The sequence below is a fragment of the Takifugu rubripes genome, chromosome 17, assembly GCF_901000725.2.
Source record: "Takifugu rubripes chromosome 17, fTakRub1.2, whole genome shotgun sequence".
NCBI lineage: Eukaryota > Metazoa > Chordata > Actinopteri > Tetraodontiformes > Tetraodontidae > Takifugu > Takifugu rubripes.
In genome coordinates, this window is record NC_042301.1 from 10821861 (window position 1) to 10847676 (window position 25816).

General features: G+C 46.4%; 4 protein-coding genes across 10 annotated transcripts; 1 reads left to right on the top strand and 3 right to left on the bottom strand.

Annotated features, from left to right (window-relative positions):
- Positions 1 to 87: 87 nt before the first annotated feature.
- On the top strand, positions 88 to 11464 carry LOC101078331 (calmodulin-regulated spectrin-associated protein 3-like). Of its 7 annotated transcripts, none has more exons than XM_029850857.1 (19): positions 88 to 750; positions 3225 to 3502; positions 3590 to 3730; positions 3873 to 3962; positions 4070 to 4108; positions 4705 to 4752; positions 5478 to 5631; positions 5743 to 5882; positions 5953 to 6046; positions 6129 to 6180; positions 6263 to 6324; positions 6400 to 6430; positions 6596 to 8984; positions 9129 to 9250; positions 9400 to 9647; positions 9731 to 9830; positions 10095 to 10204; positions 10289 to 10407; positions 10493 to 11464. In XM_029850857.1, the coding sequence occupies exons 1-19, from the start codon at positions 615 to 617 to the stop codon at positions 10829 to 10831; spliced, it is 4692 nt and encodes a 1563-aa protein (XP_029706717.1). In that variant the 5' UTR covers positions 88 to 614; the 3' UTR covers positions 10832 to 11464. The 7 variants fall into 7 exon arrangements, with proteins under 7 accessions (XP_029706717.1, XP_029706723.1, XP_029706719.1 ...); XM_029850863.1 differs by having other exon boundaries at positions 6698 to 8984; XM_029850859.1 differs by having other exon boundaries at positions 5478 to 5616.
- A 1318-nt stretch (positions 11465 to 12782) lies between these two features.
- Positions 12783 to 16131, bottom strand: soul5l (heme-binding protein soul5, like). Its single transcript, XM_029850927.1, has 7 exons — positions 15976 to 16131; positions 15504 to 15563; positions 15184 to 15265; positions 14994 to 15114; positions 14698 to 14837; positions 14421 to 14584; positions 12783 to 13889 (listed from the first exon to the last, which is right to left on the bottom strand). Coding segments are annotated over exons 1-7 (990 nt in total). The 5' UTR covers positions 15978 to 16131; the 3' UTR covers positions 12783 to 13468.
- A 174-nt stretch (positions 16132 to 16305) lies between these two features.
- gpr108 (G protein-coupled receptor 108) lies at positions 16306 to 23081 on the bottom strand. Its single transcript, XM_003972377.3, has 18 exons — positions 22711 to 23081; positions 22294 to 22413; positions 21504 to 21554; positions 20267 to 20358; positions 20111 to 20181; positions 19857 to 20035; positions 19713 to 19775; positions 19506 to 19607; positions 19302 to 19435; positions 18935 to 19010; positions 18771 to 18844; positions 18573 to 18690; positions 18373 to 18503; positions 18230 to 18273; positions 18103 to 18152; positions 17930 to 18013; positions 17728 to 17849; positions 16306 to 17631 (listed from the first exon to the last, which is right to left on the bottom strand). The coding sequence occupies exons 1-18, from the start codon at positions 22804 to 22806 to the stop codon at positions 17544 to 17546; spliced, it is 1695 nt and encodes a 564-aa protein (XP_003972426.1). The 5' UTR covers positions 22807 to 23081; the 3' UTR covers positions 16306 to 17543.
- Positions 23082 to 23542: 461 nt separating this feature from the next.
- Positions 23543 to 25043, bottom strand: LOC115253293 (uncharacterized). Its single transcript, XM_029850928.1, has 3 exons — positions 24851 to 25043; positions 24126 to 24404; positions 23543 to 24043 (listed from the first exon to the last, which is right to left on the bottom strand). The coding sequence occupies exons 2-3, from the start codon at positions 24391 to 24393 to the stop codon at positions 23913 to 23915; spliced, it is 399 nt and encodes a 132-aa protein (XP_029706788.1). The 5' UTR covers positions 24394 to 24404; positions 24851 to 25043; the 3' UTR covers positions 23543 to 23912.
- Between the last annotated feature and the right edge of the window lie 773 nt (positions 25044 to 25816).

Consider the following 25816-nt stretch of genomic DNA (forward strand, 5'->3'; position numbering starts at 1 on the left):
ACGCGCACCCCTACAGTGTTTGACTCCTCATATGGGCACATTTAAGAGTATATTAATTTTGCAACCACCATCTTTAATGCAGTGCAAAGTTGACAACATTATCTGCATTTATGCAAAAATATGGAGTAAAAAAGTAGCTCAACAGCGTCGCCGCCTGGAACAGTTGAGGAACTACTGCTGGAAATGTTCTCAGCATTTTCTGGGTTCCTGCTGTTAAACTATAAATGCCATAATTGCTGCCTTCACGTGTGTCGGAAATATGAAAGATTGTGGCGGTGTGGACTTAGCTTCATCCACTTTGAACGAGGTGTGACGTTCACGGGGGAGGGGAGCACGTGGGCCAGCCATAATGTAAATGACGCATATTTGGTTTATCGAGCACGATTTGGATCTATCTCATCCGCTGATGTTGACCAGATATTAATATTTCCGTCCTCCACATGCCGTATTTTTTTTATTTTTAAGTGTCAGTCTGTATTTCAGGGTCCACCTCTCTCATCCCCCTCCTCTTCTGTCTCCTCTCTTCCATCCATCCCTCCTCCTCCTCCTCCTCCTCACATTTCCTCGGTGCTGCCGCCACCGCCTCCGTGTCCTCCGTGCGGCCCAGCGCGGCCATGGTGGACTCTCCCGGCGCGATGAACAAGGTCTCCGCGGTGGCGGAGATCAAACCGCTGGACCAGTACGACTTCAGCCGGGCCAAGATCTGCGCCAGCGTCCGGTGGCTGCTGTCGAAGTCGTACGGCTCTGCAGGTACATCTGTCCGAGCGGCGGCTTGGGTGGGGCGCGTAATAATTAAACTCCGAGGTTTCATTGAAGCATCTTAAAATCCTGATGCAGAAATGCGGCGACCCCCCTCTCTGCACCGTCAATGCAGCGTGTAGATTATTGCTGATGAGGAGCCAATTATTTTGACAATGCTGTTCGGGGCGGGGGGGATTTCTAGGATGCGTGATGCGTGATGCGTGGCGGATTCTGTCATCGCCGCAGCGCAACAAAGCCTATTGTCAGAGGATCAGGCCCGGAGATGGTTCAAGGTGTAACCCAGAGGGGGGCGAACGCATATCTGGAGGCTGCTGAGAAGGTGGCTGTAAATGGGACAAAGCCTCACCATCATATTTGTGTCAGTGTTACGCACGCACGCTCCGCTGGAGTGCGGGGCAACGAGCTGAAGGTGACATATTAGACAATGGTGAAAACGCAGCTCAAGGATTTTCAGATAAGAAAGTGCCTGAAATCCTAGTTTTGTCTGTGGCATGAACGCGGCAGTTGCAGCAGTGCACGTTTCTAAAGGCTGAAACGTAACAGATCCGTGATCGGAACATCGGACAGAATTTATTACCATTAAATCCTGAGCCAAATGAATGAATAAATCCTGCATGTTTAGCTGACATAAACAAATCCCAGTCAGCTATCGTTTTAAAACGTGCAAATGTATGAAATGGTTCCTGGTTTTATTCTATTGCTGATAAAATCGATGTTAAGTGGAGATAGAAGCGGTTTGTCCCAGCTCGTCTAACGCTCTGCTGACTAACAGTGATGTCACACCATCGCTGCCATAAAGTGATCCATCGTTTCTGGTCCTAAAGGCTTCACACTGACCTTCACCTTACATTTGTGTCCCCGTGAGTTAGGTCAGGATGGAGAGAGGAGCTGAAAACCTCGCAGTGGGGGGGCCCATTGTTATCTGTCAATTGGAAAATGCCCAGTGGGTATCTCATTGAATTTTAATGGGAGTTGAGGAGAAAATAGAACCCATAAAAACCCACAACTGGGACCAGAATTTAAAGAGATTTATGTTCCAGATGCTGTCAGGGGATAAAATTAAAGAGAAACAAATGCTGCAGTTTAAGTTTGGTGTTTCCTGGTTTGACGTTCTTTTATTTTTGATAACTTGATGCTTATATATTTTAAATACTTTGGCTTATAATATGGGAGTCACCCTCCCCATGACCTCCACATGGTGGTCAAGGAAAAATCAAAATAGTATTCCTTTTAAATTCATCAAACCTACAAGGTCCCTTTAACAGGGAGAAACCTTGAGCAGGACCAGGCCATCCTGCTGTCATTTCTCCTAAATGGTAAAAAAAAAGGTTACTCCTGTTTAACTTACACCCTAGTAAAATAATAGTCTTTACAAAATTAAATAGGATTTGAAATCAAGTGTTAAAGTTACATAAAAGCAGGCTCAGAGTCTTTGTGGTTCAAGCCTCACTGGGCTGTTCCCTCTGTCCTGATTGAATTTCCCTAACTGGGTTAACTGGTTGCTACTCTGCAGTCGACTCTCATCTCTTCCTCTTTGATGGGGACGAAGTGGCAGCTCTCCAGCTCTGACATCCCCATGGCGACCGCAGTCCCATTTCCTCCCTGGGCTGCAGAGTGTGAGAAGGTTTAAGCCCGGAGAGTGTGTGTGTTTGGAGTGTGAGCGTGGGTCTGCAGCTGAGTGTGTGTCTCTGCCAACAGTCATGGTCTTAGTTAATGAGGAGGAAGGCGAGTCGTGGCCTTCGTCCTGAGAGACGGAAGAGAGATGAAGGAGCTGATGATGATGATGATGATGATGGTGAGTGAAGGCTCAGAGGAAGAGAGGACTGTCTGCTGTGGCAAAGAGAGGATCCTAAGTGGTTCCCGTTAAGAGGTCCAGTCCGATCTTCAGGATTATCCCGAGTATCTGAACAGCGTTCCAGGAATGTGGGTCAGTGCTTTAACTGAGTGGGGTTTTTTTGGTGTGTGTGTGAGTGTGTGTGTGACCCACTTGCAGTAGTCGGACCGTCTCGTCATGGATGACAAACCTGTCTGAGATGCCGTTTTATCGTTTTACTGCAGCTGCAGTGTTCAGCGAGGCTTCTGCGTATCGAAGCGGCAGTTTTCCGGTTTCGCCTGACCCCCCTTCAGTCTATCTGCAGAGACGCAAATGTAAACAGCACACATTTGTTCCTCCTGCAGCCTTTTGGTAGACAAATCTGTAACAATGCGTCAAAAGCTGCAGCCTGTTGTTAAATATGAATGAAGCAGCAATGATTCAGTATCAGATCTTTCACATGATGCTACATCTGGTGTTGCCTTCGCTGTCATCTGGAATTATGATTGTCATACATTCTCTGTCTTGGTTTCCTTTACGAATTATGTTTGTATTTCGACCAGCTGGGGGCGCTAGACCGAGCGCCCAACTTTTCCCATTTCCTTTGATTCCAACTCAAAGCTTCAACGGTATCTCCATGTCTGCACAGAAAATGTCCCAGTGGAAATGCGGGAGCCGCTCTACAAGGACCAGTATGACCAAGAGCACCTTAAACCGTCCATCAACAAGCTGCTCGTTTCCCCGGAGATCTACTGCCGAGCTCACGTGCTGCTGGCGCAGGTACACGGGGTCTCGGCGTCGCCGTCCCAGGCCTCTCCGGCCGACGCCGAAGCTCTGCTGCAGCTCCTGGAGAAGAAGGGTTTGGCTCCAAAGGTCCAGGATGCTGATGTCACCCAGGAGGACCTCAGATGTGTCCCCATCAGGATGGTGGGTGGACAGCTTTCTGGTCTGTCCTGTTCAGGGGTCCATGTTTACAGGCAGATGGTTGTATTGACCCTCTTGTCACCAATGCAGAAAGCCCATCTGGCCATGATCGACGCTCTGATGACGCTGGCCGCTAAAGAGATTGTGGACCAGGTCAAGATGGCGGCGGAGGCGGAGCAGATAGGCGCCGGGGCGCCGTGGGAGAACGCTTTGCTCTTCTGGGTCAACAGGGTGGGAAGATATGTCTTCAACAAATCTGATTGCGGGCCTTCTTTCTGGTGTTTCATATGTTGCTGTTTATTTAAGAAAAAGGCACTGAAACCTCTTAAACGTGTTTAAATGTTTTATTTTAATTGTTTCTAATGTCGTGCAGCTGAACCAGAAACTGAGAGAGCTCACGGAAGAAGAAGAAGAACCGCCCAGGCCGCAGACATGTTCAGATGTACAACCTGCTCAGGACGCGGTAAACACACACACACACACTCACGCACACACACACACGCACACACACACGCTAATACTGACAGTAGCACTGACCTCCCTCTTCTTGTCTTTTTCCACCTCCTCCAGCAGTGTCCATCCAGCCGTTGGTACTGGAAACTAGTCCCCGTAAGTGTCCATCTCTCCACCCCTCCCCCTCCTCCTCCCTTTCTCTCTTTTTGTCCTGCTTTACATCATCAATATCTGACCGATTAGATGCCGCTCAAAAATGTCCCCGTAGCTGCTAAAACCGATCGTGACAATGATTTTGACTCTGCGCGTGTGTTTGGCCCATCTGGATGTCAGTTTCATCTCAAACTGATAGTGTGAGCCACGGAGGGGAAGGGGAGATGTTGGAGAAGAGGGACGGAGGTGAAAGCGAGGGCGGGGGACAACTCCTCATACCTGGGACCAAAACAGTAGACAGCCACACAGCTTTTAAGCACCTTTCACATTAACATTTGGCTAATTTTTAAGTGTTTGAGTGTGGTTTTGCTGTGATTACACTTGCAGAATTTCACGTTAGTGTCATAAAATGCTTTAAAATGTCAGAATTTCATATTTTCTTTAAGTCCTCCTCTTCCTCCTCCCCCTCTTCCTCCTCCTCCTCCTGCTCCTCCCCCGCAGTGCTGTGTGACCTTTTTGGTGTGGCGGTTCCCGTGATGACCGGCCCCCTTGTCATTTATGCTTGTCTCCCTCTCTCTGCCACCCTCCCTCCCATCCAGCATGCTATCGCTTTTTGTTTGAAGGAGTCGGGGAATAAACCGCCAGTGGTAACGTATACCTCGCTCTTTTCTCACCCGCATCCTCGTCTCCCACGGCAACCCACCCGACTGACCGATCTTAGCAATCGCCACACCTTTACAACACTGCCGGCTATTTACCGACCGACCGACTGACTAATCACTGTTCCAACCCCGAGGCTGGACGGCTCCGTCTTTAGTTTTCACCCATGTTTACTTTGTTTTCACACGTGCGTGTTCGTGTGTCATTTTAAGAGGTCCGCAGTTGCTCCCTCAGGTTGACTCCATGCCAATAAGTCACATTCGGACTTCTTGTGTGGAAGTGTTTTATTTCAAGTGTTGTGGCTCTTTTTTTGGTGAATTTCCCCCTTTTCCCCCTCTGAACCTGCACTGTTATCTTTTCTGAATTCTAGGCTCACTGTTCTGTCTGCTGCATGGACACCAGAGGACCGATCTCATTATTGTTTTACGAGTTAATTTTTGTATAGTATATTTTGGTATTTCTGCAGCTAAACCCGACTCTGCACTTGGTGGTTGTTGTGTGTGTGTGTGTGTGTGTGGGTGTGTGTGTGTTCTGAATGTAGCATCATCTGTCTTGCGCTTTGCTTCTGTATGTTGTTTTATTTATTTTCTTCACTGGCATCATAGTTGGTCTTCTAACTTGAACCTCTTCTTATTTTCATATTTGACCCTTTTTTGCCTGATTCCCGTCAAACTTCTGAGCCTCGTCTCCTCTCCTGTCTTTTCTTCCATAGATTCGCTATAGAAAGGACAAAGTCCAGTCCAAGCTAACTCCCACATTTCCTCTGATTCATGGTGTCAAAGATCTGTCTAATGGCTGCGCTATTGCTTCTGTGCTGCACTACTACTGCCCTGTGTTACTGCCCCTCGAGGGTAAACACACACAAAGTGATGATTAAATATTTATAATTAAACATGCTTCCTAACAGGAAGTGCTTTAAATTGTGTCTTGTGGTAGCACAAAATGCTAATACTAAAAGTGTTTTTTCTTTGATCCAGATGTGTGTCTGAAGGACACCATGTCCGTCGCCGACAGTGTCTACAACTTGCAGCTGATCAGAGAGTTTTGCGAGAGCAGTTTACAGAGCTGCTGCCCCCTGGCTGTGGAGGACCTGCTCTACGCACCTCCACCGCTACACGTAAGCGTGGGCAGTTCTCACGTCAGTTGTTGCAGATTTGCAACCTAACCTGTTTTTTTGCTCCCCTCAGCTCAACATCATGAGCTTCATCTCCGAGCTGCTGCATTGGTTTGAAGTGAAAAAGCCGGATTTTGTCCAACCCGTACAAGCCACCGACCTCACAGGTGCGTGAGGGACACCTGGGACACCAAACGGACTTCAGTTCTCTCACGTTGTAGAGTGTTAACATCTTTTTCTACATCTCAGATGTCTCAGGGTTACTCGACTGTACAAGTCCCATCAACGGGAGTGGCAACAGGTAGGACAGTCCATCAGACTGTCGCCTTCATAAAGTGACAGTTGTATAACCAGCTCTGTCCCTCTGTCTGTGTGTCTTTTAGCGGATCGCCTTCCTTCATCCTGAAACAGCCCTTCATGCCCATCACCTCCCCTGTATCACCAGGTATCAAACCCTTTCCAATGCCCAGTGCCTCTAGTCCACACAGGTTGTAACTGATTCTTCTATCTGTCGTCCCAGAAAATAAATGCTGGACAAAGAAACAAATCAGGTACTTGTACTTCATTGCTGGATGTTCTTCAATGGTAAATGTTCAGCTGTGTTCATACTTTTTAAATTTCCTTTTGTTGGCTTCTGTGGTCTCTGCTTTTCCATCCTCATTCTGCCGCTCTCCATCCATTCACCCGTGTTTCCACCCTCCTCCACCTCTCTGCAGTCGTCCTCTGTCCGCAGTGACTTTCAGCATCCCATTTGGGCTGGACAGTGATGTTGACATTGTCATGGGAAACCCAATAGATTCTGTCTTTCGCTCCGCCAGCACTGACACTGGAATTCCTGCTATGACTACACCTGTGTCATCAGGAGGGGCCAATCATGTCCCGTACAGCCCTCCGGAGGACATCAGTCACCTGGTCAGCAGCTCTGTGCCGCTGCAGCGCTCATCCTGGGGGCCCTATGCCCACACGACCCCTCTGGGAGAGCTGCCGACCATCGAGGAGGCTCTAAAAGTGGCCCACGGGCCTGGTAGCAAAGAGCGGAGAAAAGGAAATGCAGCAGGAAAAGGAGGAAGACCGGAAGCCCGGTTACGTCCTGAAGGAGCCCCTGCTGGATTCTTCCTTCACTCTCCAGAGGAGGAGAATCCTCAGCTTAGTAGCTCGGCTCCTTGCCGCTCTGGAGTTCTCCATCGGCCTGTTGGAGGAGAGGGAGTTGATGGTAAACGACAGGGAAGGGGAGAGAGGAGGGAGAGGTCAGGGTGCACCCCTGATATGTCACGTGATGATGATTCTGTTCTGAGAGATGGCAGCGTGGACTCCTCCGAAGCATCAGATGATGGGCCGAGGAACGCCCCTGGTAACATGCGACCCAGTAAAGGCCACCATGGAAACCAAAGTGCCGGCAACAGCCCGCGGATGACGAGCTTTGCTGAACGACGAGACAACAGAAGGAGGCATCCTGCTGCTTCTGGGGAGGAGGCGGCCTCTGCTCCGACTCCAACCACGCCGGGCACGCCACACACACCCTCCACACCAGCAGGGGCACCTGGCCGCCAGGACAGCCCAGGTCCCAGAGGCCCCGAACCAGGCTCAGAAGCCTGGGAGCTGGGGGTCCGCCTGGAGGAAAAACGCAAAAGCATCGAGGCCCAAAAGAGACGGATTGAAGCAATCTTTGCCAAGCACAGACAAAGGCTTGGAAAAACTGCTTTCCTTCAGCTAAAAAGACAGCAAGGAGAGGGAGGAGGGGGCGGAGGAGCTGAGGACAATCTTACCCTGGAGGAGCGTCTCACACGCATGGAGGACCAGCTGAAACAGGAGGAGGAGAAGGAAGAGAAGGATAAAGAAAAGGATGGAGCGCAGGAGAAAGACAAATCTGCTTTGAATCCCCCTCGATTAGAGAAACAGGTAACATTCTCTATTGAGAGTAAAAAAGAGGCAGAAACTAAAAAAGCAGCAGAGAAAGGAGGTGAAGTCATGCTGGTGGAGTACAACGAAGTGGTGCAGAAGCTGAGTGAAGCTCTGCAGTCGCTGCAGAAAGACATGCAGAAACTCACGGAGCAACAGCAGCAACTAATGAGCAACCAAAGACCCCGAAATACACCCAAAAATACACCCAGGATTTCTGCCAAAAAGCAACCCGGAACCCCTCCCCAGACCCCTACACGGACGCCGCCGAGAACCCCAACAAAGACCCCTACAAGGAACACCAGTAAGGCCTGGATGATCCCTCCAGGGTCCAACCCAAAATCGACTTCCCCGTCTCAGCATTCTCAAGTTCTCACCTCTCCGAAAACGGCCATCTCTTCCTCCTGCCCGGCTCCTCGTACTAAGATCCAGTCCACCACCCCCCGGAGCCCCAAGCATCACCCTCGTCCCCAACACCAGCCTCACCCTCGTCCCTCTGAGCTCAAGTTCCCGCCACTAAACCGCATGTTGACACCGACCCACAATGTGGACACCCTCCCCCACTTACGGCGAGTTTCCCCCAGCAAGTGTCAGGTCCAGACCTCTTCATCTTTCCGTATAGGGGGTCCGCAGACTCCTAAAGAATCTCCCCAGCCTGTACAGCCCATCCAGCCCCCACAGGCCGATGAATGCCCCTCAGAAACCGGCTCCAGCGACACACCGACCCAGTTCAGCATGGAGCTTGAGCAGGATGAAGCTGTGGGGGGGTTGCCCGTCCTGCTGCACCCCAGGCAGGATCGTCCACGGGCCGCAGACGGGAGCAGCTCTGGAGCTCCATCTGAATGCTCGTTTGAGAGCGAAACCTTTTCCATCTCCGCTGCATACAGCAGAGGAGGTGACGCTGGGAGAGGCGTGAGTGCAGGGACGCACCGGTATGAGGTCAATGATGAACAGACGGATGAAGGACGTGAATTCTCCTCCGATTCCATGAGCGACCACACAGAATCTGCCGTGGAACCTGCCAGGAGACCTGCCGCAGCAGCCCTGGATCCCACAGAGCAGCTGGATCTGGCCATGGAAGCCATCAATACCCCAGAACAACCGGCTGAACCCAAAGAAGAACAAATGGGACTGACAGAAACCGCAGGACCGAGTGCAGAACAGAATGAATCGGGGGCAAAAGGAAGAATTCACTTCTTCTTTACCGTGAGTACTTTATTTAAATGCAAGGTGTTTAAGTTAAGATTGCAGTTATTTTCACAAGATTTGCAGTGCATCTTGGGTACGAACCAGTGGTTTCACCTCTACCGCGAGGTGGTTGTGTTTGACAACCTTCTCCTGTGGTCGCAGGAAGACGTGCAGAACGAAGAGGAGATGGCCCAGCGTAAAGCTCTCTTGCTGGAGAAGCAGCAAAGGAGATCCGAGGAGCTGAAGAAAAGGAAGCAGTGGCATGAACGAGAAAGAGAAAACAGGTGACAGGCAAATAAATTAACTGGAAGGAGGTATTAAGGACAATGATGTCATCAATGATCGGGTAAAAAGCTGATATTGCTCAGAAGGTCCTGCTCAAGGTTTCTTCCTGTTAATAGGAACTAACATAAACTGCTTGCTCTCCCTCTAGCACACCTCCTGTAGGGACGACCTCGCCGTCCGCCACGCCTCCTGCCACACCAGCGCGCCGCGGAGGTTTCACAAGAGCGGAGTATGCCCGCCGCCAGCAGCTCAGGATCATGGACGACTTGGACAAAATGCTCCAGCAGAAATCGGCGAGCCAAGTGCGGAACCCTGCCAAGAAAGCACGTTCAAGGCCTCGCAGCATGACGAGGGAGGAGACGAGGCTGTCCCTGAGCCCCGCCAAAACAACAACAGGTGTGGTCAGGAGACGAAACGCTGTTGATGACCACGCGGGAGATTTTAACATGAAAAAAATCTTGTCTCGACTATCTCCCCAGGGTCCAAATTAGCTAAAGTCCACTCTCACTCATCTGTCAACCTGGCAGCCACAGAGGAGCCCAGAAATAAAAGTGATGGCCCCTCAAAGAAAGCCAATAGGTACCCCAGATTTAAGATTTCCACTTTTGCAGCACCTCAGTTCATAACCGACCTGGAATTATTATAAATTATGAGCCAATATGGCAAATGTTAGCATGTTGCCTGTATCCAGGCCTTTGCTAAGATGTCAACACCAGCTTGAACCTGAGATAAAAATCCAGGTAACATGTCTCCTGAGGACATAATTCAGGCTTATGATGACGTCATCATACCCATCATTCAGAACATTTTGCCTCCTGTGTTAATTGTTTTTTCCTGCCGTAGTCGCCCGAATTCACCCGCTTGCATGACACCGAGTAAACTGACAAATCCGAACGGAGATAAGGAATGGGATACTGGTTCCAATGGAACCTCGCCAGCTCCAGAATACACAGGTGAGTTTTTTTCCCCCTCTCACATGCAGAAAAGTGCTACGGTTTGTGCGGTGCACACAGGCGAACTCTGGTTTCTCTGTGCAGGTCCCAAACTTTTCAAAGAGCCCAGCTTCAAATCCAACAAATTCATCATCCACAACGCTCTCTCTCGCTGCTGCCTCGCCGGGAAAGTCAACGAAACTCAGAAAAACAAGATCGTTGAGGTATTTCGCCGTTATCCCCTTCGTCCGCTGATCCTAATCACGTAAATCAATGTGTTGTCTTACTTCCTGTTTTCACCAAATGTAGGAGATGGAGAAGAGTGACGCCAACCATTTCCTCATCCTGTTCCGGGATGCCAGCTGCCAGTTCAGGGGCGTTTACACTATGAACTCCGACTCCCAGGAACTGGTGCGCCTGGCTGGCGTGGGCCCGCGGACAATCGGCTCCACTCAGGTGGAGTCCATGTTCAAATACAGCTCAGACAGGAAGCAGTTCAGCACCATCCCCTCCAAAACCATGGGCATGAGCGTAGACGCCTTCACCATCCCCAGCCACCTTTGGCAGGGAGGAGGAGGAGGAGTAGCTGGAGCTGGAGGAGGAAGCAGGAGAGCCAGCATTAACAAGAAGGCCGTCGCTTCAAAATGACAGAACGCTGACCTGTCCTGACCTGGAACCTTCTGATAAACGTATATAAAAGCGTCGTTGGTGTGCATGAGAGCACGGTTTGTTATCCCGGGCAGACGACACACCTCCAGCTGGAGCGTTCAGTTAACTGCACACAAGAGTAGCTTTGAAGAAGACTCTTCCTTTATACGTCATTTGTTTGAAACCCAAACAAAATAAAATGCCTAATTTTTCTTTCAGGAGAAAAAGAAAAGATTTTTAAAGTCATTTTTGTTTTGAAACCTTTCGCAGGAGAAACGGTACTGTTGGTTCGCTCTCCGGTTCTGCTGAACTCCACTTTTTTACACAGTGAAAATGCCTTTTTCCTCTTTCTCTGAATACAGTCTGAAGCTCCAACAGGCGGACTGAAGCACATTGGTTTTGTAACTGACGGATAGCCATAACGAAGCGGCGAAGGTCATGGGTCAGGCAGAGACGATGAACAACGATGTGGATGGATGTGTACCGGATATAAAATAAGCTAACATAAATGATATCACAGTGAAAAGTGAATGTTTGATCAATCTGTAGATTGATACTCACGTGTCAAATGATGAATAAACAATGTACTGGTTTACTGACCAGGTCATGCCAAACCTACGCAGGAGCTGCTCAGATGAGTTTCAGTGTCTGGTTTTATTTAAAAAGATACAGTTCAAATGTGAATTTAGTCAGTTTAGTTTCATTTTTCTTGTCTTTCATTTTTCTTGTCAAAGAGTTATTTATGATAAACTTTAACAACATCTAGTTTTGAGCCATCAGAAGCCACCGTAGCCTCACTTTTGACAGCACAGGCATTACATTTTCTATTTGGGACAGTTTGGTCCATCCAGGCTACTGTAGAACCACTTATTAATAGAATGTTTTTTTAAAAAGCCCCCTTTAGAAATCGTAGAGGGTGCGTTTTAAAAATGGATGCGGAAATCCAGTCCTCCAGGGGTGATTCCAACCAGGTTTTCTGACCTACCAGGTGGAAATCGCTTTCAATTTGCCTTCTTAAGATTTGCCAATTTGCCTCCACCTAGGAGGACAGAAAACCCGGCTGGATTCCAACACTCTGGTCCTAATTAAGCCTTATGCAGCTTTACATGTCACCCTAATCACTAAGCACCATGCATCAGGTTTGGTCATCAGTTGACAATCATCAGTCAGTCTGTATTTTCTATGGCATCTGTTACAATCAAGATTGTCTCTAGGCGCTTTACAGAATCCCAGGGCCTGACCCCCAACAAGCAACAGTGGCAGGAAAAACTCCCCTTTAACAGGAAGAACCCTTGAGCAGGACCAGGCTCATATAGGGGGACCCTCCTGCTGATGATGGCTGGGTAGAGAGGAGAAGGGGGAGGACAGGTAGAAGAGAGATTGGGCAGAGATCAGGGAAATACATTAATAGTACAAGCTGCTGGTATAAGAGTAGAGTGGGTCAGCAGGGTCGGAGCTCAGCAGGTCAACGTACAGCTATGCAGTCATGTGACTAGGACAGGAAGTGAGTTTACTAATAATGTATACCAGGGACATCGAAACCCAGTCCTTGGGGACCGTAATCCAACTGGACTTTCTGACCTACCGGGTGCAAATCTTGTTCCATTTTCCTTCTTAAGAGCCGTTTTCCACCCCGGAGGACAGAAAATCCAGCAGAATTGTGATCCTCCAGGACTGGGGTCTGCCCATCATTGACTGGATTTACTGGTCTGTTGTACGGATTTCCTTTGGGACAAAAATGTGAAACCTTGAAGACTCTCCTCATTCTTTACTTTTCTTATACTTGTTTTTTAAGAAAGCAACGCTTAATTTGAAGATAAAATATAACAGCATTCTGGGAGGGGGGCTAATCACTTATAACAAATACTGGAGGGTCTTGGAAGAGACCTCATGTGTGGATGTCCGGAATATTTAACATAAATATATTTAACATTAAAGAAGTATAACAAGCTTTTTGGTTTTCTTATATTTTAATGCACCTTCCTCTCAGGATATGGACAGACGACGTCATTTAAATGGAATCAAACTTTTATTGCGTCTGTTGATCAGATGTGTTGGGATCTCTGAGGTGGAGACACCAAACCATTCAGATTACATGACTCAAACCGACTTTTCTCAGCAAAATTAACAAAAATGTAGTAGGCCTATTGATAAACTAAAACTCTGTGTGTGTGCGTGTGTGCGTGTGTGTGTATCCTCCACAGAACTATCTGACAGGTGAATTCAGGTAAAATGAAGACAAACTGTCCTGTTTCTAACGATTATTCTTTAAATGCACTGACAAAACTGTAGTTTAGAGGATTAATAATCAGGTCTAATATTGCAGCATATAGCCCAGTGACAGTTCCGTCTGAATATATATGAAGCCGTAATGTACATAAATGAATTAACAGTGATGTAGCCAGAGATGATTACAGAAGCTAAACACGGCATCAACAACACAACATGATTAACGTGTTCTGATAAGTTAGACAAGCTCGCGTTTGTTGGTGCAGGAAGCTGCCAAAGCTGTGATCATATGTGCCATAAAGGAGAACCAGTGCCAGACTGGGAGAAGGAGGCTCCTCTTCACCACCATCAGCCTCCTCCACTGCCTGGCTTCAGGTCTCCTGGAGCTGCTGCTTATGTCATAACTGACTACTGAGAATCTTCTGTCTCCACCCCCAGGCTGCCGTTGCTTCCTGTGCGGTTCCAGGTGGTGGCGTCAGTCTCCAGAGACAGGCTGACGGAGGTGGTCTCTGAGGAGTTGGTGGACACATCCAGCAGGATCTGGGGGGCCGTGGGAGGGTGGCCGAAGGGGGCACTGGAGGGAGCTGCGCTGGATGGAGGCGTGTCAGAGGTGTTAAAGGCTGGGCTGGAGGAGAGGTTGGAGGGGTTGAGGGAGGGGGAGTCGGACAGCTCGAGGGAGAGGGACTCAGATTCAGAACTAATAGGGGGACCGCCCGTGGTGGTGGGTTTGGGAGGGTGCGGGGGGGTCGGTTCCTGAGGATCCGTGCAAACGACCTGCCCTTCTGCTATGTACCACACCTCATTGTGCCTGTTCAACAACTTCAGAGGACTATACACACACACACACACACACACACACACACACACAGACACACACACACACACACAAAATCAAATTGATTGAAAACAACATTTGGTTTTGACTAGTTAGATGTGAGAAAATTGCAAAAATAATCCCTTCAAATGTGCATCGTGGGTACTTTTTTTTATACCTGACTGCAGTTTCCAGGGGACATTTAAAAATGATGCACATGTTCAAAGGCAGCTGCATTAAGATGGGATTTTCTAAGGAAGTCCAACTAAAACCAGTTGGAAAGCATAAAAAAACATTTACAGACTTTAGTGTCTGTTCCACTCACAAACCTCTGGACCCCTGGAAACCTTTGTGTTCACATAAAACACTGAACTTAATTTTGAAATGTTGTAAAACACACAGATGGGGGTGAATTAGGACCATCGTGGTGATTTTGCGCCACCTAAAGGTGGAATTCAGCATTTCATTTCAAATCTAAAACAACTTCTCATGTACTTGTGAACTTATAAGAGGTTAAGAGTTACTGACACTGGTACCATGTCATACCTGTCATACCCGACTCCATAGTGGTAGCTGTGGTTGTAGGAAGCGCCAACTCTCTCCAGCTCTTTCGTCAGCAGGTGAGCCTGAAGCCTGGAGGTCACAGACAGCATCCAGCCTCCGTAACCCCTCACGTACACGTCCATCTCCGGCATCTCGGTGAAATACAGCTGAGCAGGAAATCAAAACATTTAGAATGATGATGAGACTTCATGACAGCTCGTATTTCTGCTGAGTCAGCAGCTGCAGCACCGTCACCATGAAGAGGATGAACTCGGCTCACCTTGTCATTGGTAGGTACCGGCGGTTTCTCCTGATAGGCTGCTGGCACCAGGAAACTGAGGGTGTAGATGGCAGGCTCCCACATCTTTGTCTCCTCGGGTATTTTGACCAGCACGGGGGCGGTCATCTCCATCTGGATGCCTAAACACGTCATAAAAAAACCTGACCTACATACCTCCTCCTTATGAGTTCCACAATAGAATGTAAATAGTTTTGGAGATACTTGGAAGCCAAAAAGGTAAGAAAGTCAATGCTTGATTTAGTTACATGGACGTCCTGCCTCTGATTGGCCCTCACCTCCTTCATTGGCTCCTGAGATGTACTGGAAAAGTCTTCTGAAAGCCATGGCAGCGCCCACGCCCATGAAATAAGCTTCGGCGTCCGTGGACACCCAGCGAGTGGGGCTGTAGTGTCGCACCTGCACACGCAAACGCACATGAACTCCGAGCCGGACCGGGTGTGAGGCTGCCTGAGACCTTCAACTGACCTCATATTCATCTGTTTCGCAGACCAGCTCATATTCCAGACACTCCTTTGACTCGGTACAGAAGCTGGTGTTGGTGCTCGGTCTGTAAGAGTCGAGAATTACTTCACCGCAGGTAAAAGCAAAGTCGAATTACTGAGATACCCCAGTTCTAAAATCGGACGATTTGAACCTTTGATTGTCCGGAATACCCAGATACATGCAGCCAATCAACGTTGAGGATTAAATAAATGCGCAAGAAAGAGAAATTCACAAATCAGATATTGTGGGTTTGCTTACACAGCACCCTCCGTTAGCGGATGCGGGGCTGCGGTCAGACTCACCCGACGCTTCCCTCCACAGAGCTCAGCACGATCAGTGCGACTAAAACCGGGAAGAAGTCCCTGAGGAAGGACAGACAGGTGCTCAGAACACATTGGGATGTGGACTAATCAGCGGTAGGAGCGGCGAGGAGCCGCGTCAGACGCGCGTCAGCGGCTTTTGCAGTGCGCAGATGAAACGGGACACGTTCCACTGAAGCAAAGGCGTTTTGAGGTCGGGAAGGGGGGTGGGGGGATCAGTACTCTGCGCAATATTTTTAAATGCTCAATTTGACACAATTTCTGCGGAAAATGTTTCAGATACGCGCACGAGGGAATGATCGCAAAATGATGCAAAATCTAAAAATAAATTTAAAAAGAAAATCCACCAAAACTTGGGGATGACGCTGCAGAAAAGTCCCCAAAGCCTCCAGATATTCACAAATGAACCGATTATCATCATGCGGGAGGAAATGAGCGCAGATTAGATACTCACATTGTCCCGGCCCCGCGCTTGTGCGTGTCCGTGCGTGTCTCTTCCACCTGCCGGCGGTGCGCAGAGGAGCGGAGGATGGAGAGACCGCAGTCTGCTGCACTCTGACGGACTGCAGTGAGGACCACACCACCCCCTCCCGCACCCCCAAAGCTCACGCCAGGGAGGGGTGGAGCTAAACCATCAAGCGCACCGACAGGGCGTGCACGCGCGCTGCAGTGACGAAGTGGTCCGAGGGGCCTTCAGAGCAGCGCTGATCATTCACCCCCCTAAATAATTGACATGGAAAAACCCAAGCTGTTCTTGATGGAGACTACTTTAAGAGTGTTTTTATGTTGAAATGCAGTTTAATATCACTCAGCAAAAACATTTGTGCCTTTTGACATCCACCAGTACCAGTGACACACTTTTGTTATGGGTGATGTTGAAGGTTCTTCTCAGAACCACTTTATTAGAACAATTCAGACAGACATCAAACAGCTCAACACCAAAGTTTCACACGCCCGTCCGTGCGTCTGGCTTCTGTCTCGCATCTGTCCATTTAAAAATGTGGCATTAGAGTCTTTACACGCAGTTCTCCTGGCTGGCATGTTTTGAACCAACACGTGTCTTTAAATTATTTACAACGGCCATCTCGGCTCCGCCTGGCTGCACGCACGTTTAAGCTTTCACCAATAACCCCCCCCCCCGTAATTGATAAAGATCACAACAAAAGCAAAAAGGTAAAAAAGAAAAAAAAACATTGGTGAACTCTGCTCAGACAGGACTGTGTGGCCATTAAAACGAGGACAAAGAGCGCGGCTGCTGCTGATGGAGCAGAATTCTGGTTTATTCATGGCCCACGTGGCGCCGTAACCTTAAACTCAACCGCCAGAGTGCTACACTGACGACCAACGAAATGATAACACTGAAATACCACTTTTCAAATTGCGGTGAAGCAATTTTCTGAAATACACTCCCTCTTAAACCCACACGTTTAAATCTAAAAGAAAAGCAGAAGGTGGCCTGTACAATGTGGCGATGTTACGTAATGACCCCCCCGGACATTACAGAGCCCTGAACAGTGTCAATGATATCACTGCTGAGCCTTTTACCTGAGTCAGGCTGGGGGGGGTCCAAGGCTGTGTGTTGTCTCTAATCCCTCTCACACACACACACACACACACTCACAAACACTCCTAACAAGCAGAAAGTAACATTTTAAATAGCAGATATTAGAACAGAGAAAACAGCAAATGTTTCTCTAAAATAATAATAATCTTTGGAAAAGAGAGAGAATGAGAGAGGGAGGGAGAGCGAGCGTCAAAAGAATGTCAGGCCATTTCCAGGTGCTCTGGAGAACCCACAAACATCCAATAATAGTTCTGTTGTAGTTCTATTTTTTGTTTGTATTTTTGATTTTTTTGCATAGCCAGTCAGCGGGCGGGGCCACTGCAACCAGGTCAGGAGTATAAAAAGAAAAACTGTCACTGGGGGTGGAGTGCCTTGGTCCAAGTGTGCCCCCACGCCAAGTCGGCCGGGCTGGGGACGATCAGTGGACACCCCTCCCAAACAAAGGCGCAGCTTCCCGCTCACAAATTGGACTCTTTCTGACGATCGCGTCCGTTGCACGTCTTCTTGACTTTGGAAATCCCCTCCAGTACGCCGGACTCCGTGACTCTGGAGAAACAAGGCAGTGTTAAAAATCCGGAATTCTGCAGAGGAGAGTTTTCAGGGATAACCGCCAGCAGCTAAGAGCTACAAAACTCGACTCACACTTCATCCATCTCTACGTCCTCCTCATCCTGAGGAAGTTGCAGGTAGGGGTTATTGGACGCTGGTCTGAACTTGTAGCCCGTCAACACAAAGAAGATGAGAGTGGACAACTCCACGAGAAACTGAAGAGAATGGGAAAGGGTGAGGATGACTGGAAAAGACAGCAAAAATGACGGGATGGAGAAACGCAAGGTTGCCTCACCTCGAAGCACCACTGCCACTGGAAAGGCAGAGTGACTTTGAGCAGAATGGCGATGATCCGTGTAAAGTAGATGTAGCAAACGATCTTGAAAAGAAAAAAAAAGGTTGCGTCAGGTGAGCCGAAGCGTATTTAAGTGGCGATCGGAGGAGATGAGTGGATGAAAACGTCCTCACCATGACGTAATAGTGCCGGAAGAGTTTGAGCTTCTCCAAATTGACCGCGGCTGAAAAACACGAGGCCCAAAGGTCACAACCACAGAAGAGAAAGGGAGGTTTTGCTGGGAAACACGTGTTTGCTCACCTTTGCCATCTGTAGTGGAAGCTTCTTGGAGGTGACGGATGGACCTGCAGAGAGGCGTGTTAGAGAACTACAAACACACCTTTTACAGGAGCAACCCCGGTAACACACACACACACACACACACACACACACACACCACTGACCAGACAACAGGGAACAGGATGGCTCCACAGCAGATGAGGTCGACCAGGAAGAGGATATTCTTCCACAGGTAATACTCGGTGGAACCTTCCTCTGTGGACTCGATGATGATGTAGGCAACGTTAGCAAGGACCTGGAGGACGACAGGTGAGTGGATCAACAATAGAAATCATCCATGAAAAGGTGCGTCGCGTCCACGCACCTGCAGAGGGATGACGATCATAAATATCTTCTTTTCCTTGTCAGACAGGATGTATTTGACAAAAGCCCAGCCGGTGCCAATCAGAGCCAGTGTGATGAAGAGGAGCGCCCCCTTGAGTCTACAGGGAACATGTCATCAATATGTTTAGGCAGAAATATGCTGCTTTAAAACTCCAAATGCTGATGGAAGTCCACTTACAAGTGTGTGATATAATACATGACGGCCCAGCCTTCGATCGGGTGACCCTTCGAGTTGATGAAGTGAAAATTGATCTGAAAACCAAGACGCACAAAGTAATAGAATAAAATCAGAATTAACATCAGGTTGGAGCAAATCATAGCAGTAAATGACCATTAACTTACACTGTGGAAAACCAAAGATGCCGATTTAGTGAAAGCCAGCGCTGCCATTAGCCAGTGGATCTTGAATACACTGTACCTGCAAGGACAAGGATGCAGTCTAAGCCAAAAGCTGACAAATCCATCAGCAATAGCTCGTAATGTCAATCTGCGTCGGCAAATTAATATTTATCAAATAGTACAAGGCATCAGCCTTTCATAGAACACAGCAAACCTTAACACCTGTATGTTTGCACGACCTTTTTAACATGTTTGTATCCTCCCGTTAGCATTTAGCTCAAGGCAACGTTGCTTGATTGGGTGTTGGTAGGAAAAGGCCAACGCCACGAGGGACCAGTGGATCCCTAAATGTTACATGATGTAGCTGTACCTGTGCTTCATGAGCGTGTACACCCAGATCATAGCCGCGGTGAAGAAGACCCCCGCCATGCCGATATACAGGCGCGACAGCGGGATTTCTGCTGCTGACAGGTAGCCCCCCGGATTCTTCTCCGTCACCTCCACCTGCAGAGAAGTTAAAGTTCTAACGCACGAATCTATTACACACACGTGCACCAACACATGCTCAACTCACAGTGAGGGAGTACGGCAATGCCTCTCTGTTCAGAATGTTTTGACAGTAGTGGAACTTGAGGCTGTACAGACCCTGAGCTTCCACGCCGAATGTCATGTGAAACTATGGGAGAGACAACAGGAAATGACCTCACTGAGCACAGTAATATTCTTATTAGCAACATATTATGTATGCGTGTGTTAACACTCCCACAGCAGCTTTACTTACACTGAAGTTGTAGGAGCCTTTGTGTTTGCCCAAATCTAAAGTCAGCTTGTTGAGCTCCTTCAGCTAGAATATAGAAAAAGCAATAAAAGTATATTAAATTCTGCTTCCATCAATTCATCACATGAAAAGACAAACATTTCTTACATTGAACTCAGTTTCTTCTGTTTTCTTTGCTTCAACTGCAGGAGGCATCTTTTCCTCCTGATCTTGAGGCTTCTCCCCCTTTTTGCTAGCTTGCTGTGATGCATTTTTGTCGCCACTGTCTGATTGTTTAATCTTTTCAGTTTTAACAGAAGCGGGCGCCTCCCTGGTCTTCCTCTCACCTACAATAAACAGTCAGACAGTGAGGAGATGTTCACATTTATCAACATAAGTGAAAGAAGAACTGAAAATCTTACCTTTAGGTGCTTCAGGCTTCTGTTTTGAGATTAAAATGTTGTCTGGCTGACCCAAAACTTTCACATTGACGCTACATAAAAGAAAAAAACTCAGTGTTCAAAGCTATTGAAACCACAGTGAAAGACAATTTTACAGAAAGATGGTAAAGCACTAACCTGGGAGTGTTGATATCAATGATGAAGAGAATGAGAGGCTCAGTGTTGCTCAGCTGTGTGTCACTGAGCAGACATGTCTCCATGTCTTTTGCCTGGAAGAAACAAACAGTCAAATAGACTATAAACACCCCCCTTTTCACCATAAAACCATCTGAATCTGGAACATTTTACAGCGTAGTTGGAAAGTTGACTAGCATAGATTATTGAAAACCACATACCGTAATTTCTGGACTATAAGCTGCTACTTTTTTCCTCACTTTAAACACCGCGCCTATTCTACAGTACGGCTTATTTATGTTTTTTTTTCGTGGCGCACTATCACAACTATTGTGAATCAGTCATTTTTACTAACCCTCATCAGCATGGAAAATACTAGAAGAAAAGCATATGATGCGGCTTTTAAGTTAAAAGCGATCACTCTGGCGGTTGAAGAAGGAAATTGAGCTGGCGCACGTAATCTTGGCATACGTTACGGTAATCAATGGCGAGAAGGTGGAGACGGCAGCATGAAGAACTGATCCAAAGCAAAAAGACAACAAAAGCTTTTAGACGTAAACATCGCAGGTGGCCCGAACTTGAAAACGTTCTGGAAGACTGGGTCGACACACAGAGAGCAGGCGGCCGCGGTCTTTCCGCTGTACAAATCAGACGGAAGGCAAAATAAATCACCACCGCCATGAAAACAGAAGATTTTAGAGGTGGGCCATCGGGGGGTTTTAGATTGTTTATTGTTTGAGTAAAAAAGCATAAACAACGAAATTTGTGTGTAGCTGATACAAACGTATATTTCACGGTAGCTACGTTACAGACACAGTTAGAAAAAAAAAAAAGCATTTACCGGTAGAATATATTTGTTTATGTTGCTAAACGGATTAAATTAAAAGAAAAGTTAAAAAATCTTGACGTGATAAAAATTGGATTTAAGGTCTCTGTATAAACATACAAGTGAAAAGAGTGGCTGATGTTCCTTACCTGTCTGTCACTCGTCAGTGACTCATCTCTTATAGTAATAAAAACATATACCGGTACTGAATGTTGTCGATCTAATTTTTCATATTACTACGTGGGACCTGCGGCCTAAAATCCGGTGCGGCTTGTATAAGTACAAAATTGATTTTCTTTCTAAAATTAGATTATGCGGCTTTTAATCAGGTGCGCTCTGTAGTCCAGAAATTACGGTACATCTGATCTGAATCTCGTGTTTTTTTATATTCTAAAGAAATAAAGATGCACTCACTGCGTAGGACATGACTCCATTTACACGGGACCTCGACAGGCTGAAACCAATCTGAAGAGAGGGTACAAGATGAGATCAGACGTTGGTGCCAAGGCATGTAGCATCAATTGATTTAGCAATATTCATAAAGATGAAAGTGGGCTACAGTTAGTGGTCTTTCAAAGTGACTCACAAACTAACCAAACTGCACTTTCAGTACCAATGGTAATTTTGTCTTTTTCTCCAGTGAATAAAGAAACAACACCACATAATGCCTATCTTTCATTGTCATAGAACGCTGCCATATCTATTAAGAAAGTCAATAATACAGTACCAGCAAAACCTGTTCAATATTGTGCAAACAATGTCTTGAACGCGCTAAGTCACAGAACTTTGTTGGGACCAAATTGAACACAGTAACAGACATTGTTTTTTATCTCCTAACAGAAAGCTGTTTAATTTCTCTATAGGTCATTTTAACATTGCACAATTTCCTCCATCACCAAGGAAAACGTTTATCTTCCTATTCCTGCCCCCCCCCCCACACACACACACACACACACTTCTTTGTCTAAATCACCCAAACTTACATCACAAACCAGCCAAAATATGCAACGTGTCACAAGATTGTGATACATAAAGCAAGATTATATCTCCTCCAAAAATACCATTTGTACAGAAATATGGTTATAGCAGCCTGTCCTCTGAATATACGTTATCAAATCAATCAATCATGTACAAATAACCCTCCCTAAAAAGCCCACGTCATTTAACACGTTTATAAATACGTGGAACACACGCACGCACTTACAGGGTATGCGCTGCCGTTGACCAGCTTTTCTGGAAGACGCAAAGAAGTCAAGTTGACATCCAGAGTCCCGTTGGGAAAGAAACCAAAGTTGTTGAGATCCACATAAGATCGAGTTTCGTTCTGCAAAGACAGCGACAATCAAAAGTCATACTTGACAAATTGCTTAACACATCACTATTGGACAACTAACAGTCACACGTTAACTTAAAGAAATAAATCCTGTTGTGAGTTATATCACCATCACAACAATCATGTTATTCTAAGTCACAGCGTGACCGCTATTCCACATCACAATTCATGTAAGCTAAATAAACCACTAGCTAACAATATCAAAATAGGATTGGAGGACTCCAATCGGTACATTGCTTAGCGTTAGCTCGGTAACGCCGACTGAAATTCCTAAGAGAGCGGTCTTACATTTAAAGTGAGCTTGTGTATCCTAGCTTTGCACGCCGACAGCAGTGTTAGGAGTAAATATGCAGCCACGACACAACCCTTGTGTGCCACAGCCATCACTAGTCACTTCTCGACCTGCTAGCGACAACCGCTAATGTTAGCTAACGAAAGTCTTAGCCAGATGGTTAAATAGCGAGGAATCAAGTAGTCCTAGTATGAAACGAGGCAAGGTGAAGCGCTACTATTATTTAAATCCACACTGTTACTTATTTAACGGGATGTTTCTCAATTAACTGTGAGCTTTCCAAATTCCCAAAGGTGAGTACATCGTGAAAGGTACCAGTTAGCCTTCAATTAACAAACTCGGACTTCCTGGTTTGACTCCAGGACAAGACGTCACGCCAACATTGGCGCACACTTCCGGGTCACGTGGTCTTAAGCTCGCGCTGCGCATTTTCAATAGCATAAATTAGCAGGTATAAATGTTTTTGTGATTAAATATTGAATATCCACAATGCCATTGGGTGCTTTGCTTATAATATATCAAACGGACCGAATTATCTGGGGTTTTTATTATGCGTGTGCGAGTTTCCGGTTAAACTGCTGATGAGTCCCATAAATTCCACGTTGGATTGGATCAGCTAGTTGCTCTGTAGACAGATAAACTCACACTTGGAATAAATTATTCCCTGTCGACATTTGAACGGCGCTACAGGATAAATGTGAGCACTGAAAAACTTTAAAAGCCTTAAAACAGCAGCTCCAAATTATTACAGAACAAACCCTCTTGTAAGACTTCAAGAAAGAAGCACAACTAAATATTTACAGTAAAATTCAAGGACAGGCTACATGGCTTGTTTTACAGCTGTTTACTTAGAAATAAAGTTCCAACATGTATATACATGTTCAAACTGCTTGAAGAAAGAGCAAACTATAATAGTGGTGTTGTTTTGTTATTATTATTGAAAATAGTTTAACATGATCCCAGCTTCTTGGCCAAAAAGAGATAAACCACAATGGCAAACTCTGAAACTACATTACTCACATTACATTAATCACATTATACTTGTTACATTCATTCATATTGTCATACTTTTGTCAAGTATTGTGATTTTTATATATTTAAAAAAACATTTAAAAAAAATCAGTTATCTGTTTAAATATAATTTTAAAACTGTAGGAAGACTTTGGTTGATGTCCGGCTCTGGTTGCAGCTGGTTAGTTTATTTGCCGATGGTTATATTGCACGCATTGCCGGCAACTGAGATGGTTGGAGCGATGATCGTGCTCCCCCCCTCCGCTGTCATCATGGGACGGGGTGCTCCACCAGAGGAGGAAGATGGAGTACTCCTCTCTGTGAATGGAAGGATGCAACAGAGATCTTCAGAACACTGAGTCTGATACAGACCTGTGAGTTGTGTTTCTGTCAGTCTCACCTGGAGCGTATGCACTCATTAACTCCTCTGAGGCCTTGGTCATATTCATCCTCCTCAGGGCCTCGTTGGTGATCTTCACTGCCGTCTCTTCGCTGTAGCTCCTCAGTAGTTTATCCACAGTTTCAATGCGGGATGCATCCTGCAGGTGGGCTCTGGGGATGGGATTACAGTTTTCCAACAAATCCAGTGTGAGGTACCACTTAAAGGTTTTAAAGTCTTCCTTCAGCAGGTCTTCCAGGATCTTGAGTAGCAGCTCCTGAATCAGCATCTTTTCTCACACTGAGGAGGAAGTTAAAAAAGAGTTCAGCAGCTGTGGCGGTAACTACAGTGATTACTCACGCGATCGGCTCGTGGCTGCGCGCGAAATGAAAAGGGGGGGGGGGGTCAGGAAGTAAAAAATGTTCTGAAAGTGAAATTCAACGTTTAAGAGGATTTAAGCCGAAAACACTAACCTTTCTTCAAATAAACCAAATTAATTCACCATCGTATATCGGCCGTGTGAAGCAGAGACATGGCGGGTTTCTTTAATGTGTTTGGAAATTTACATCACAAAGCAACTAAACAGGAGTCTTCTGCGTAATTCCGTATTAGCAGGATTAATATCGAAAAATAACAGCATAACAGCTTCATGGCTTTAAAATTACAATAAATCAATTGCAAACGACACGTTTGTGCAAGTACCGTGGACGATTTCAGTCAAAGTGAAAAGCAGCAACTTTACTGACCTTTGTTTTCGAAAATCGCAGCAAAATTAGTTCCTCAAAATCCGAAAGAAATCGTTTTTTAAAGAATCAGTGTGATTTATTTAAAGCTGCTACTTCGTTGACATGAAATAAACGTTCACCGTCGTCGTGGGTTAGGGTTTCGCTTTTTCAGGAAACGGCTGTTAAGCAACAGTGGAAAACCAGACTGATAATTTTAAAAAAAAACTCGAGGACGGATATTCGATGTCTTTGATCTGTTCTTGCCACTAGAGGTCGCCAAACATCACCTGTACAGCCTCAACCCGACTCATCCTGAGGGTCACTTTCTAGCCCATAGGTGTCAAACTCTGCCCCGTGGGCCAAATTTGGCCTGCAATGTAATTATATTTGGCCTCCGAAGCCATACCAATTGACTATTAGAGCTGGCACACCGGTATTATCGCTTAAAGCGCATGTGCTAAAACTACAAATACCAGAATGCTCTGCTAGTTTTTTGGTGTGAGAATCCACACTACACATCAGTTGGTGGTGGTAATGCATCAATATGTGGCTTGCCAACCACCAAGAAAGAGGAAGCAGTCATAGCGACCTTATATGCTAATGCTAATTCTGGCACCGCACTACCCCTCTGAAAAATGGTAAAAAGAAAGGATGGACCTGTCTGTCTTGTATGTGGAGCCAATGTGCATTACAAGGAGAACAACAACAGATGACACTATTAAATGCAATACCAAGACAAACACAAGCACCTGGAAATGACTCAAAGGTGCCAGAAAGTAGAAGAGATGAAAAGGGATTACATTTACATTACATTAACTTACAATGGAAAAAGATTACTGTTGAAATTTAAAAGAGAAGAAATGAATGCCAGTGATGTGTTTTTTTTATTTGAATTTCGATTTTGCATGTGTGCAATAATAAATTATATATTGTATTGTGTTAAGCTTTACTTGTTCCATGTTCAGTTGTGGAGCAAAACTAGTTTGG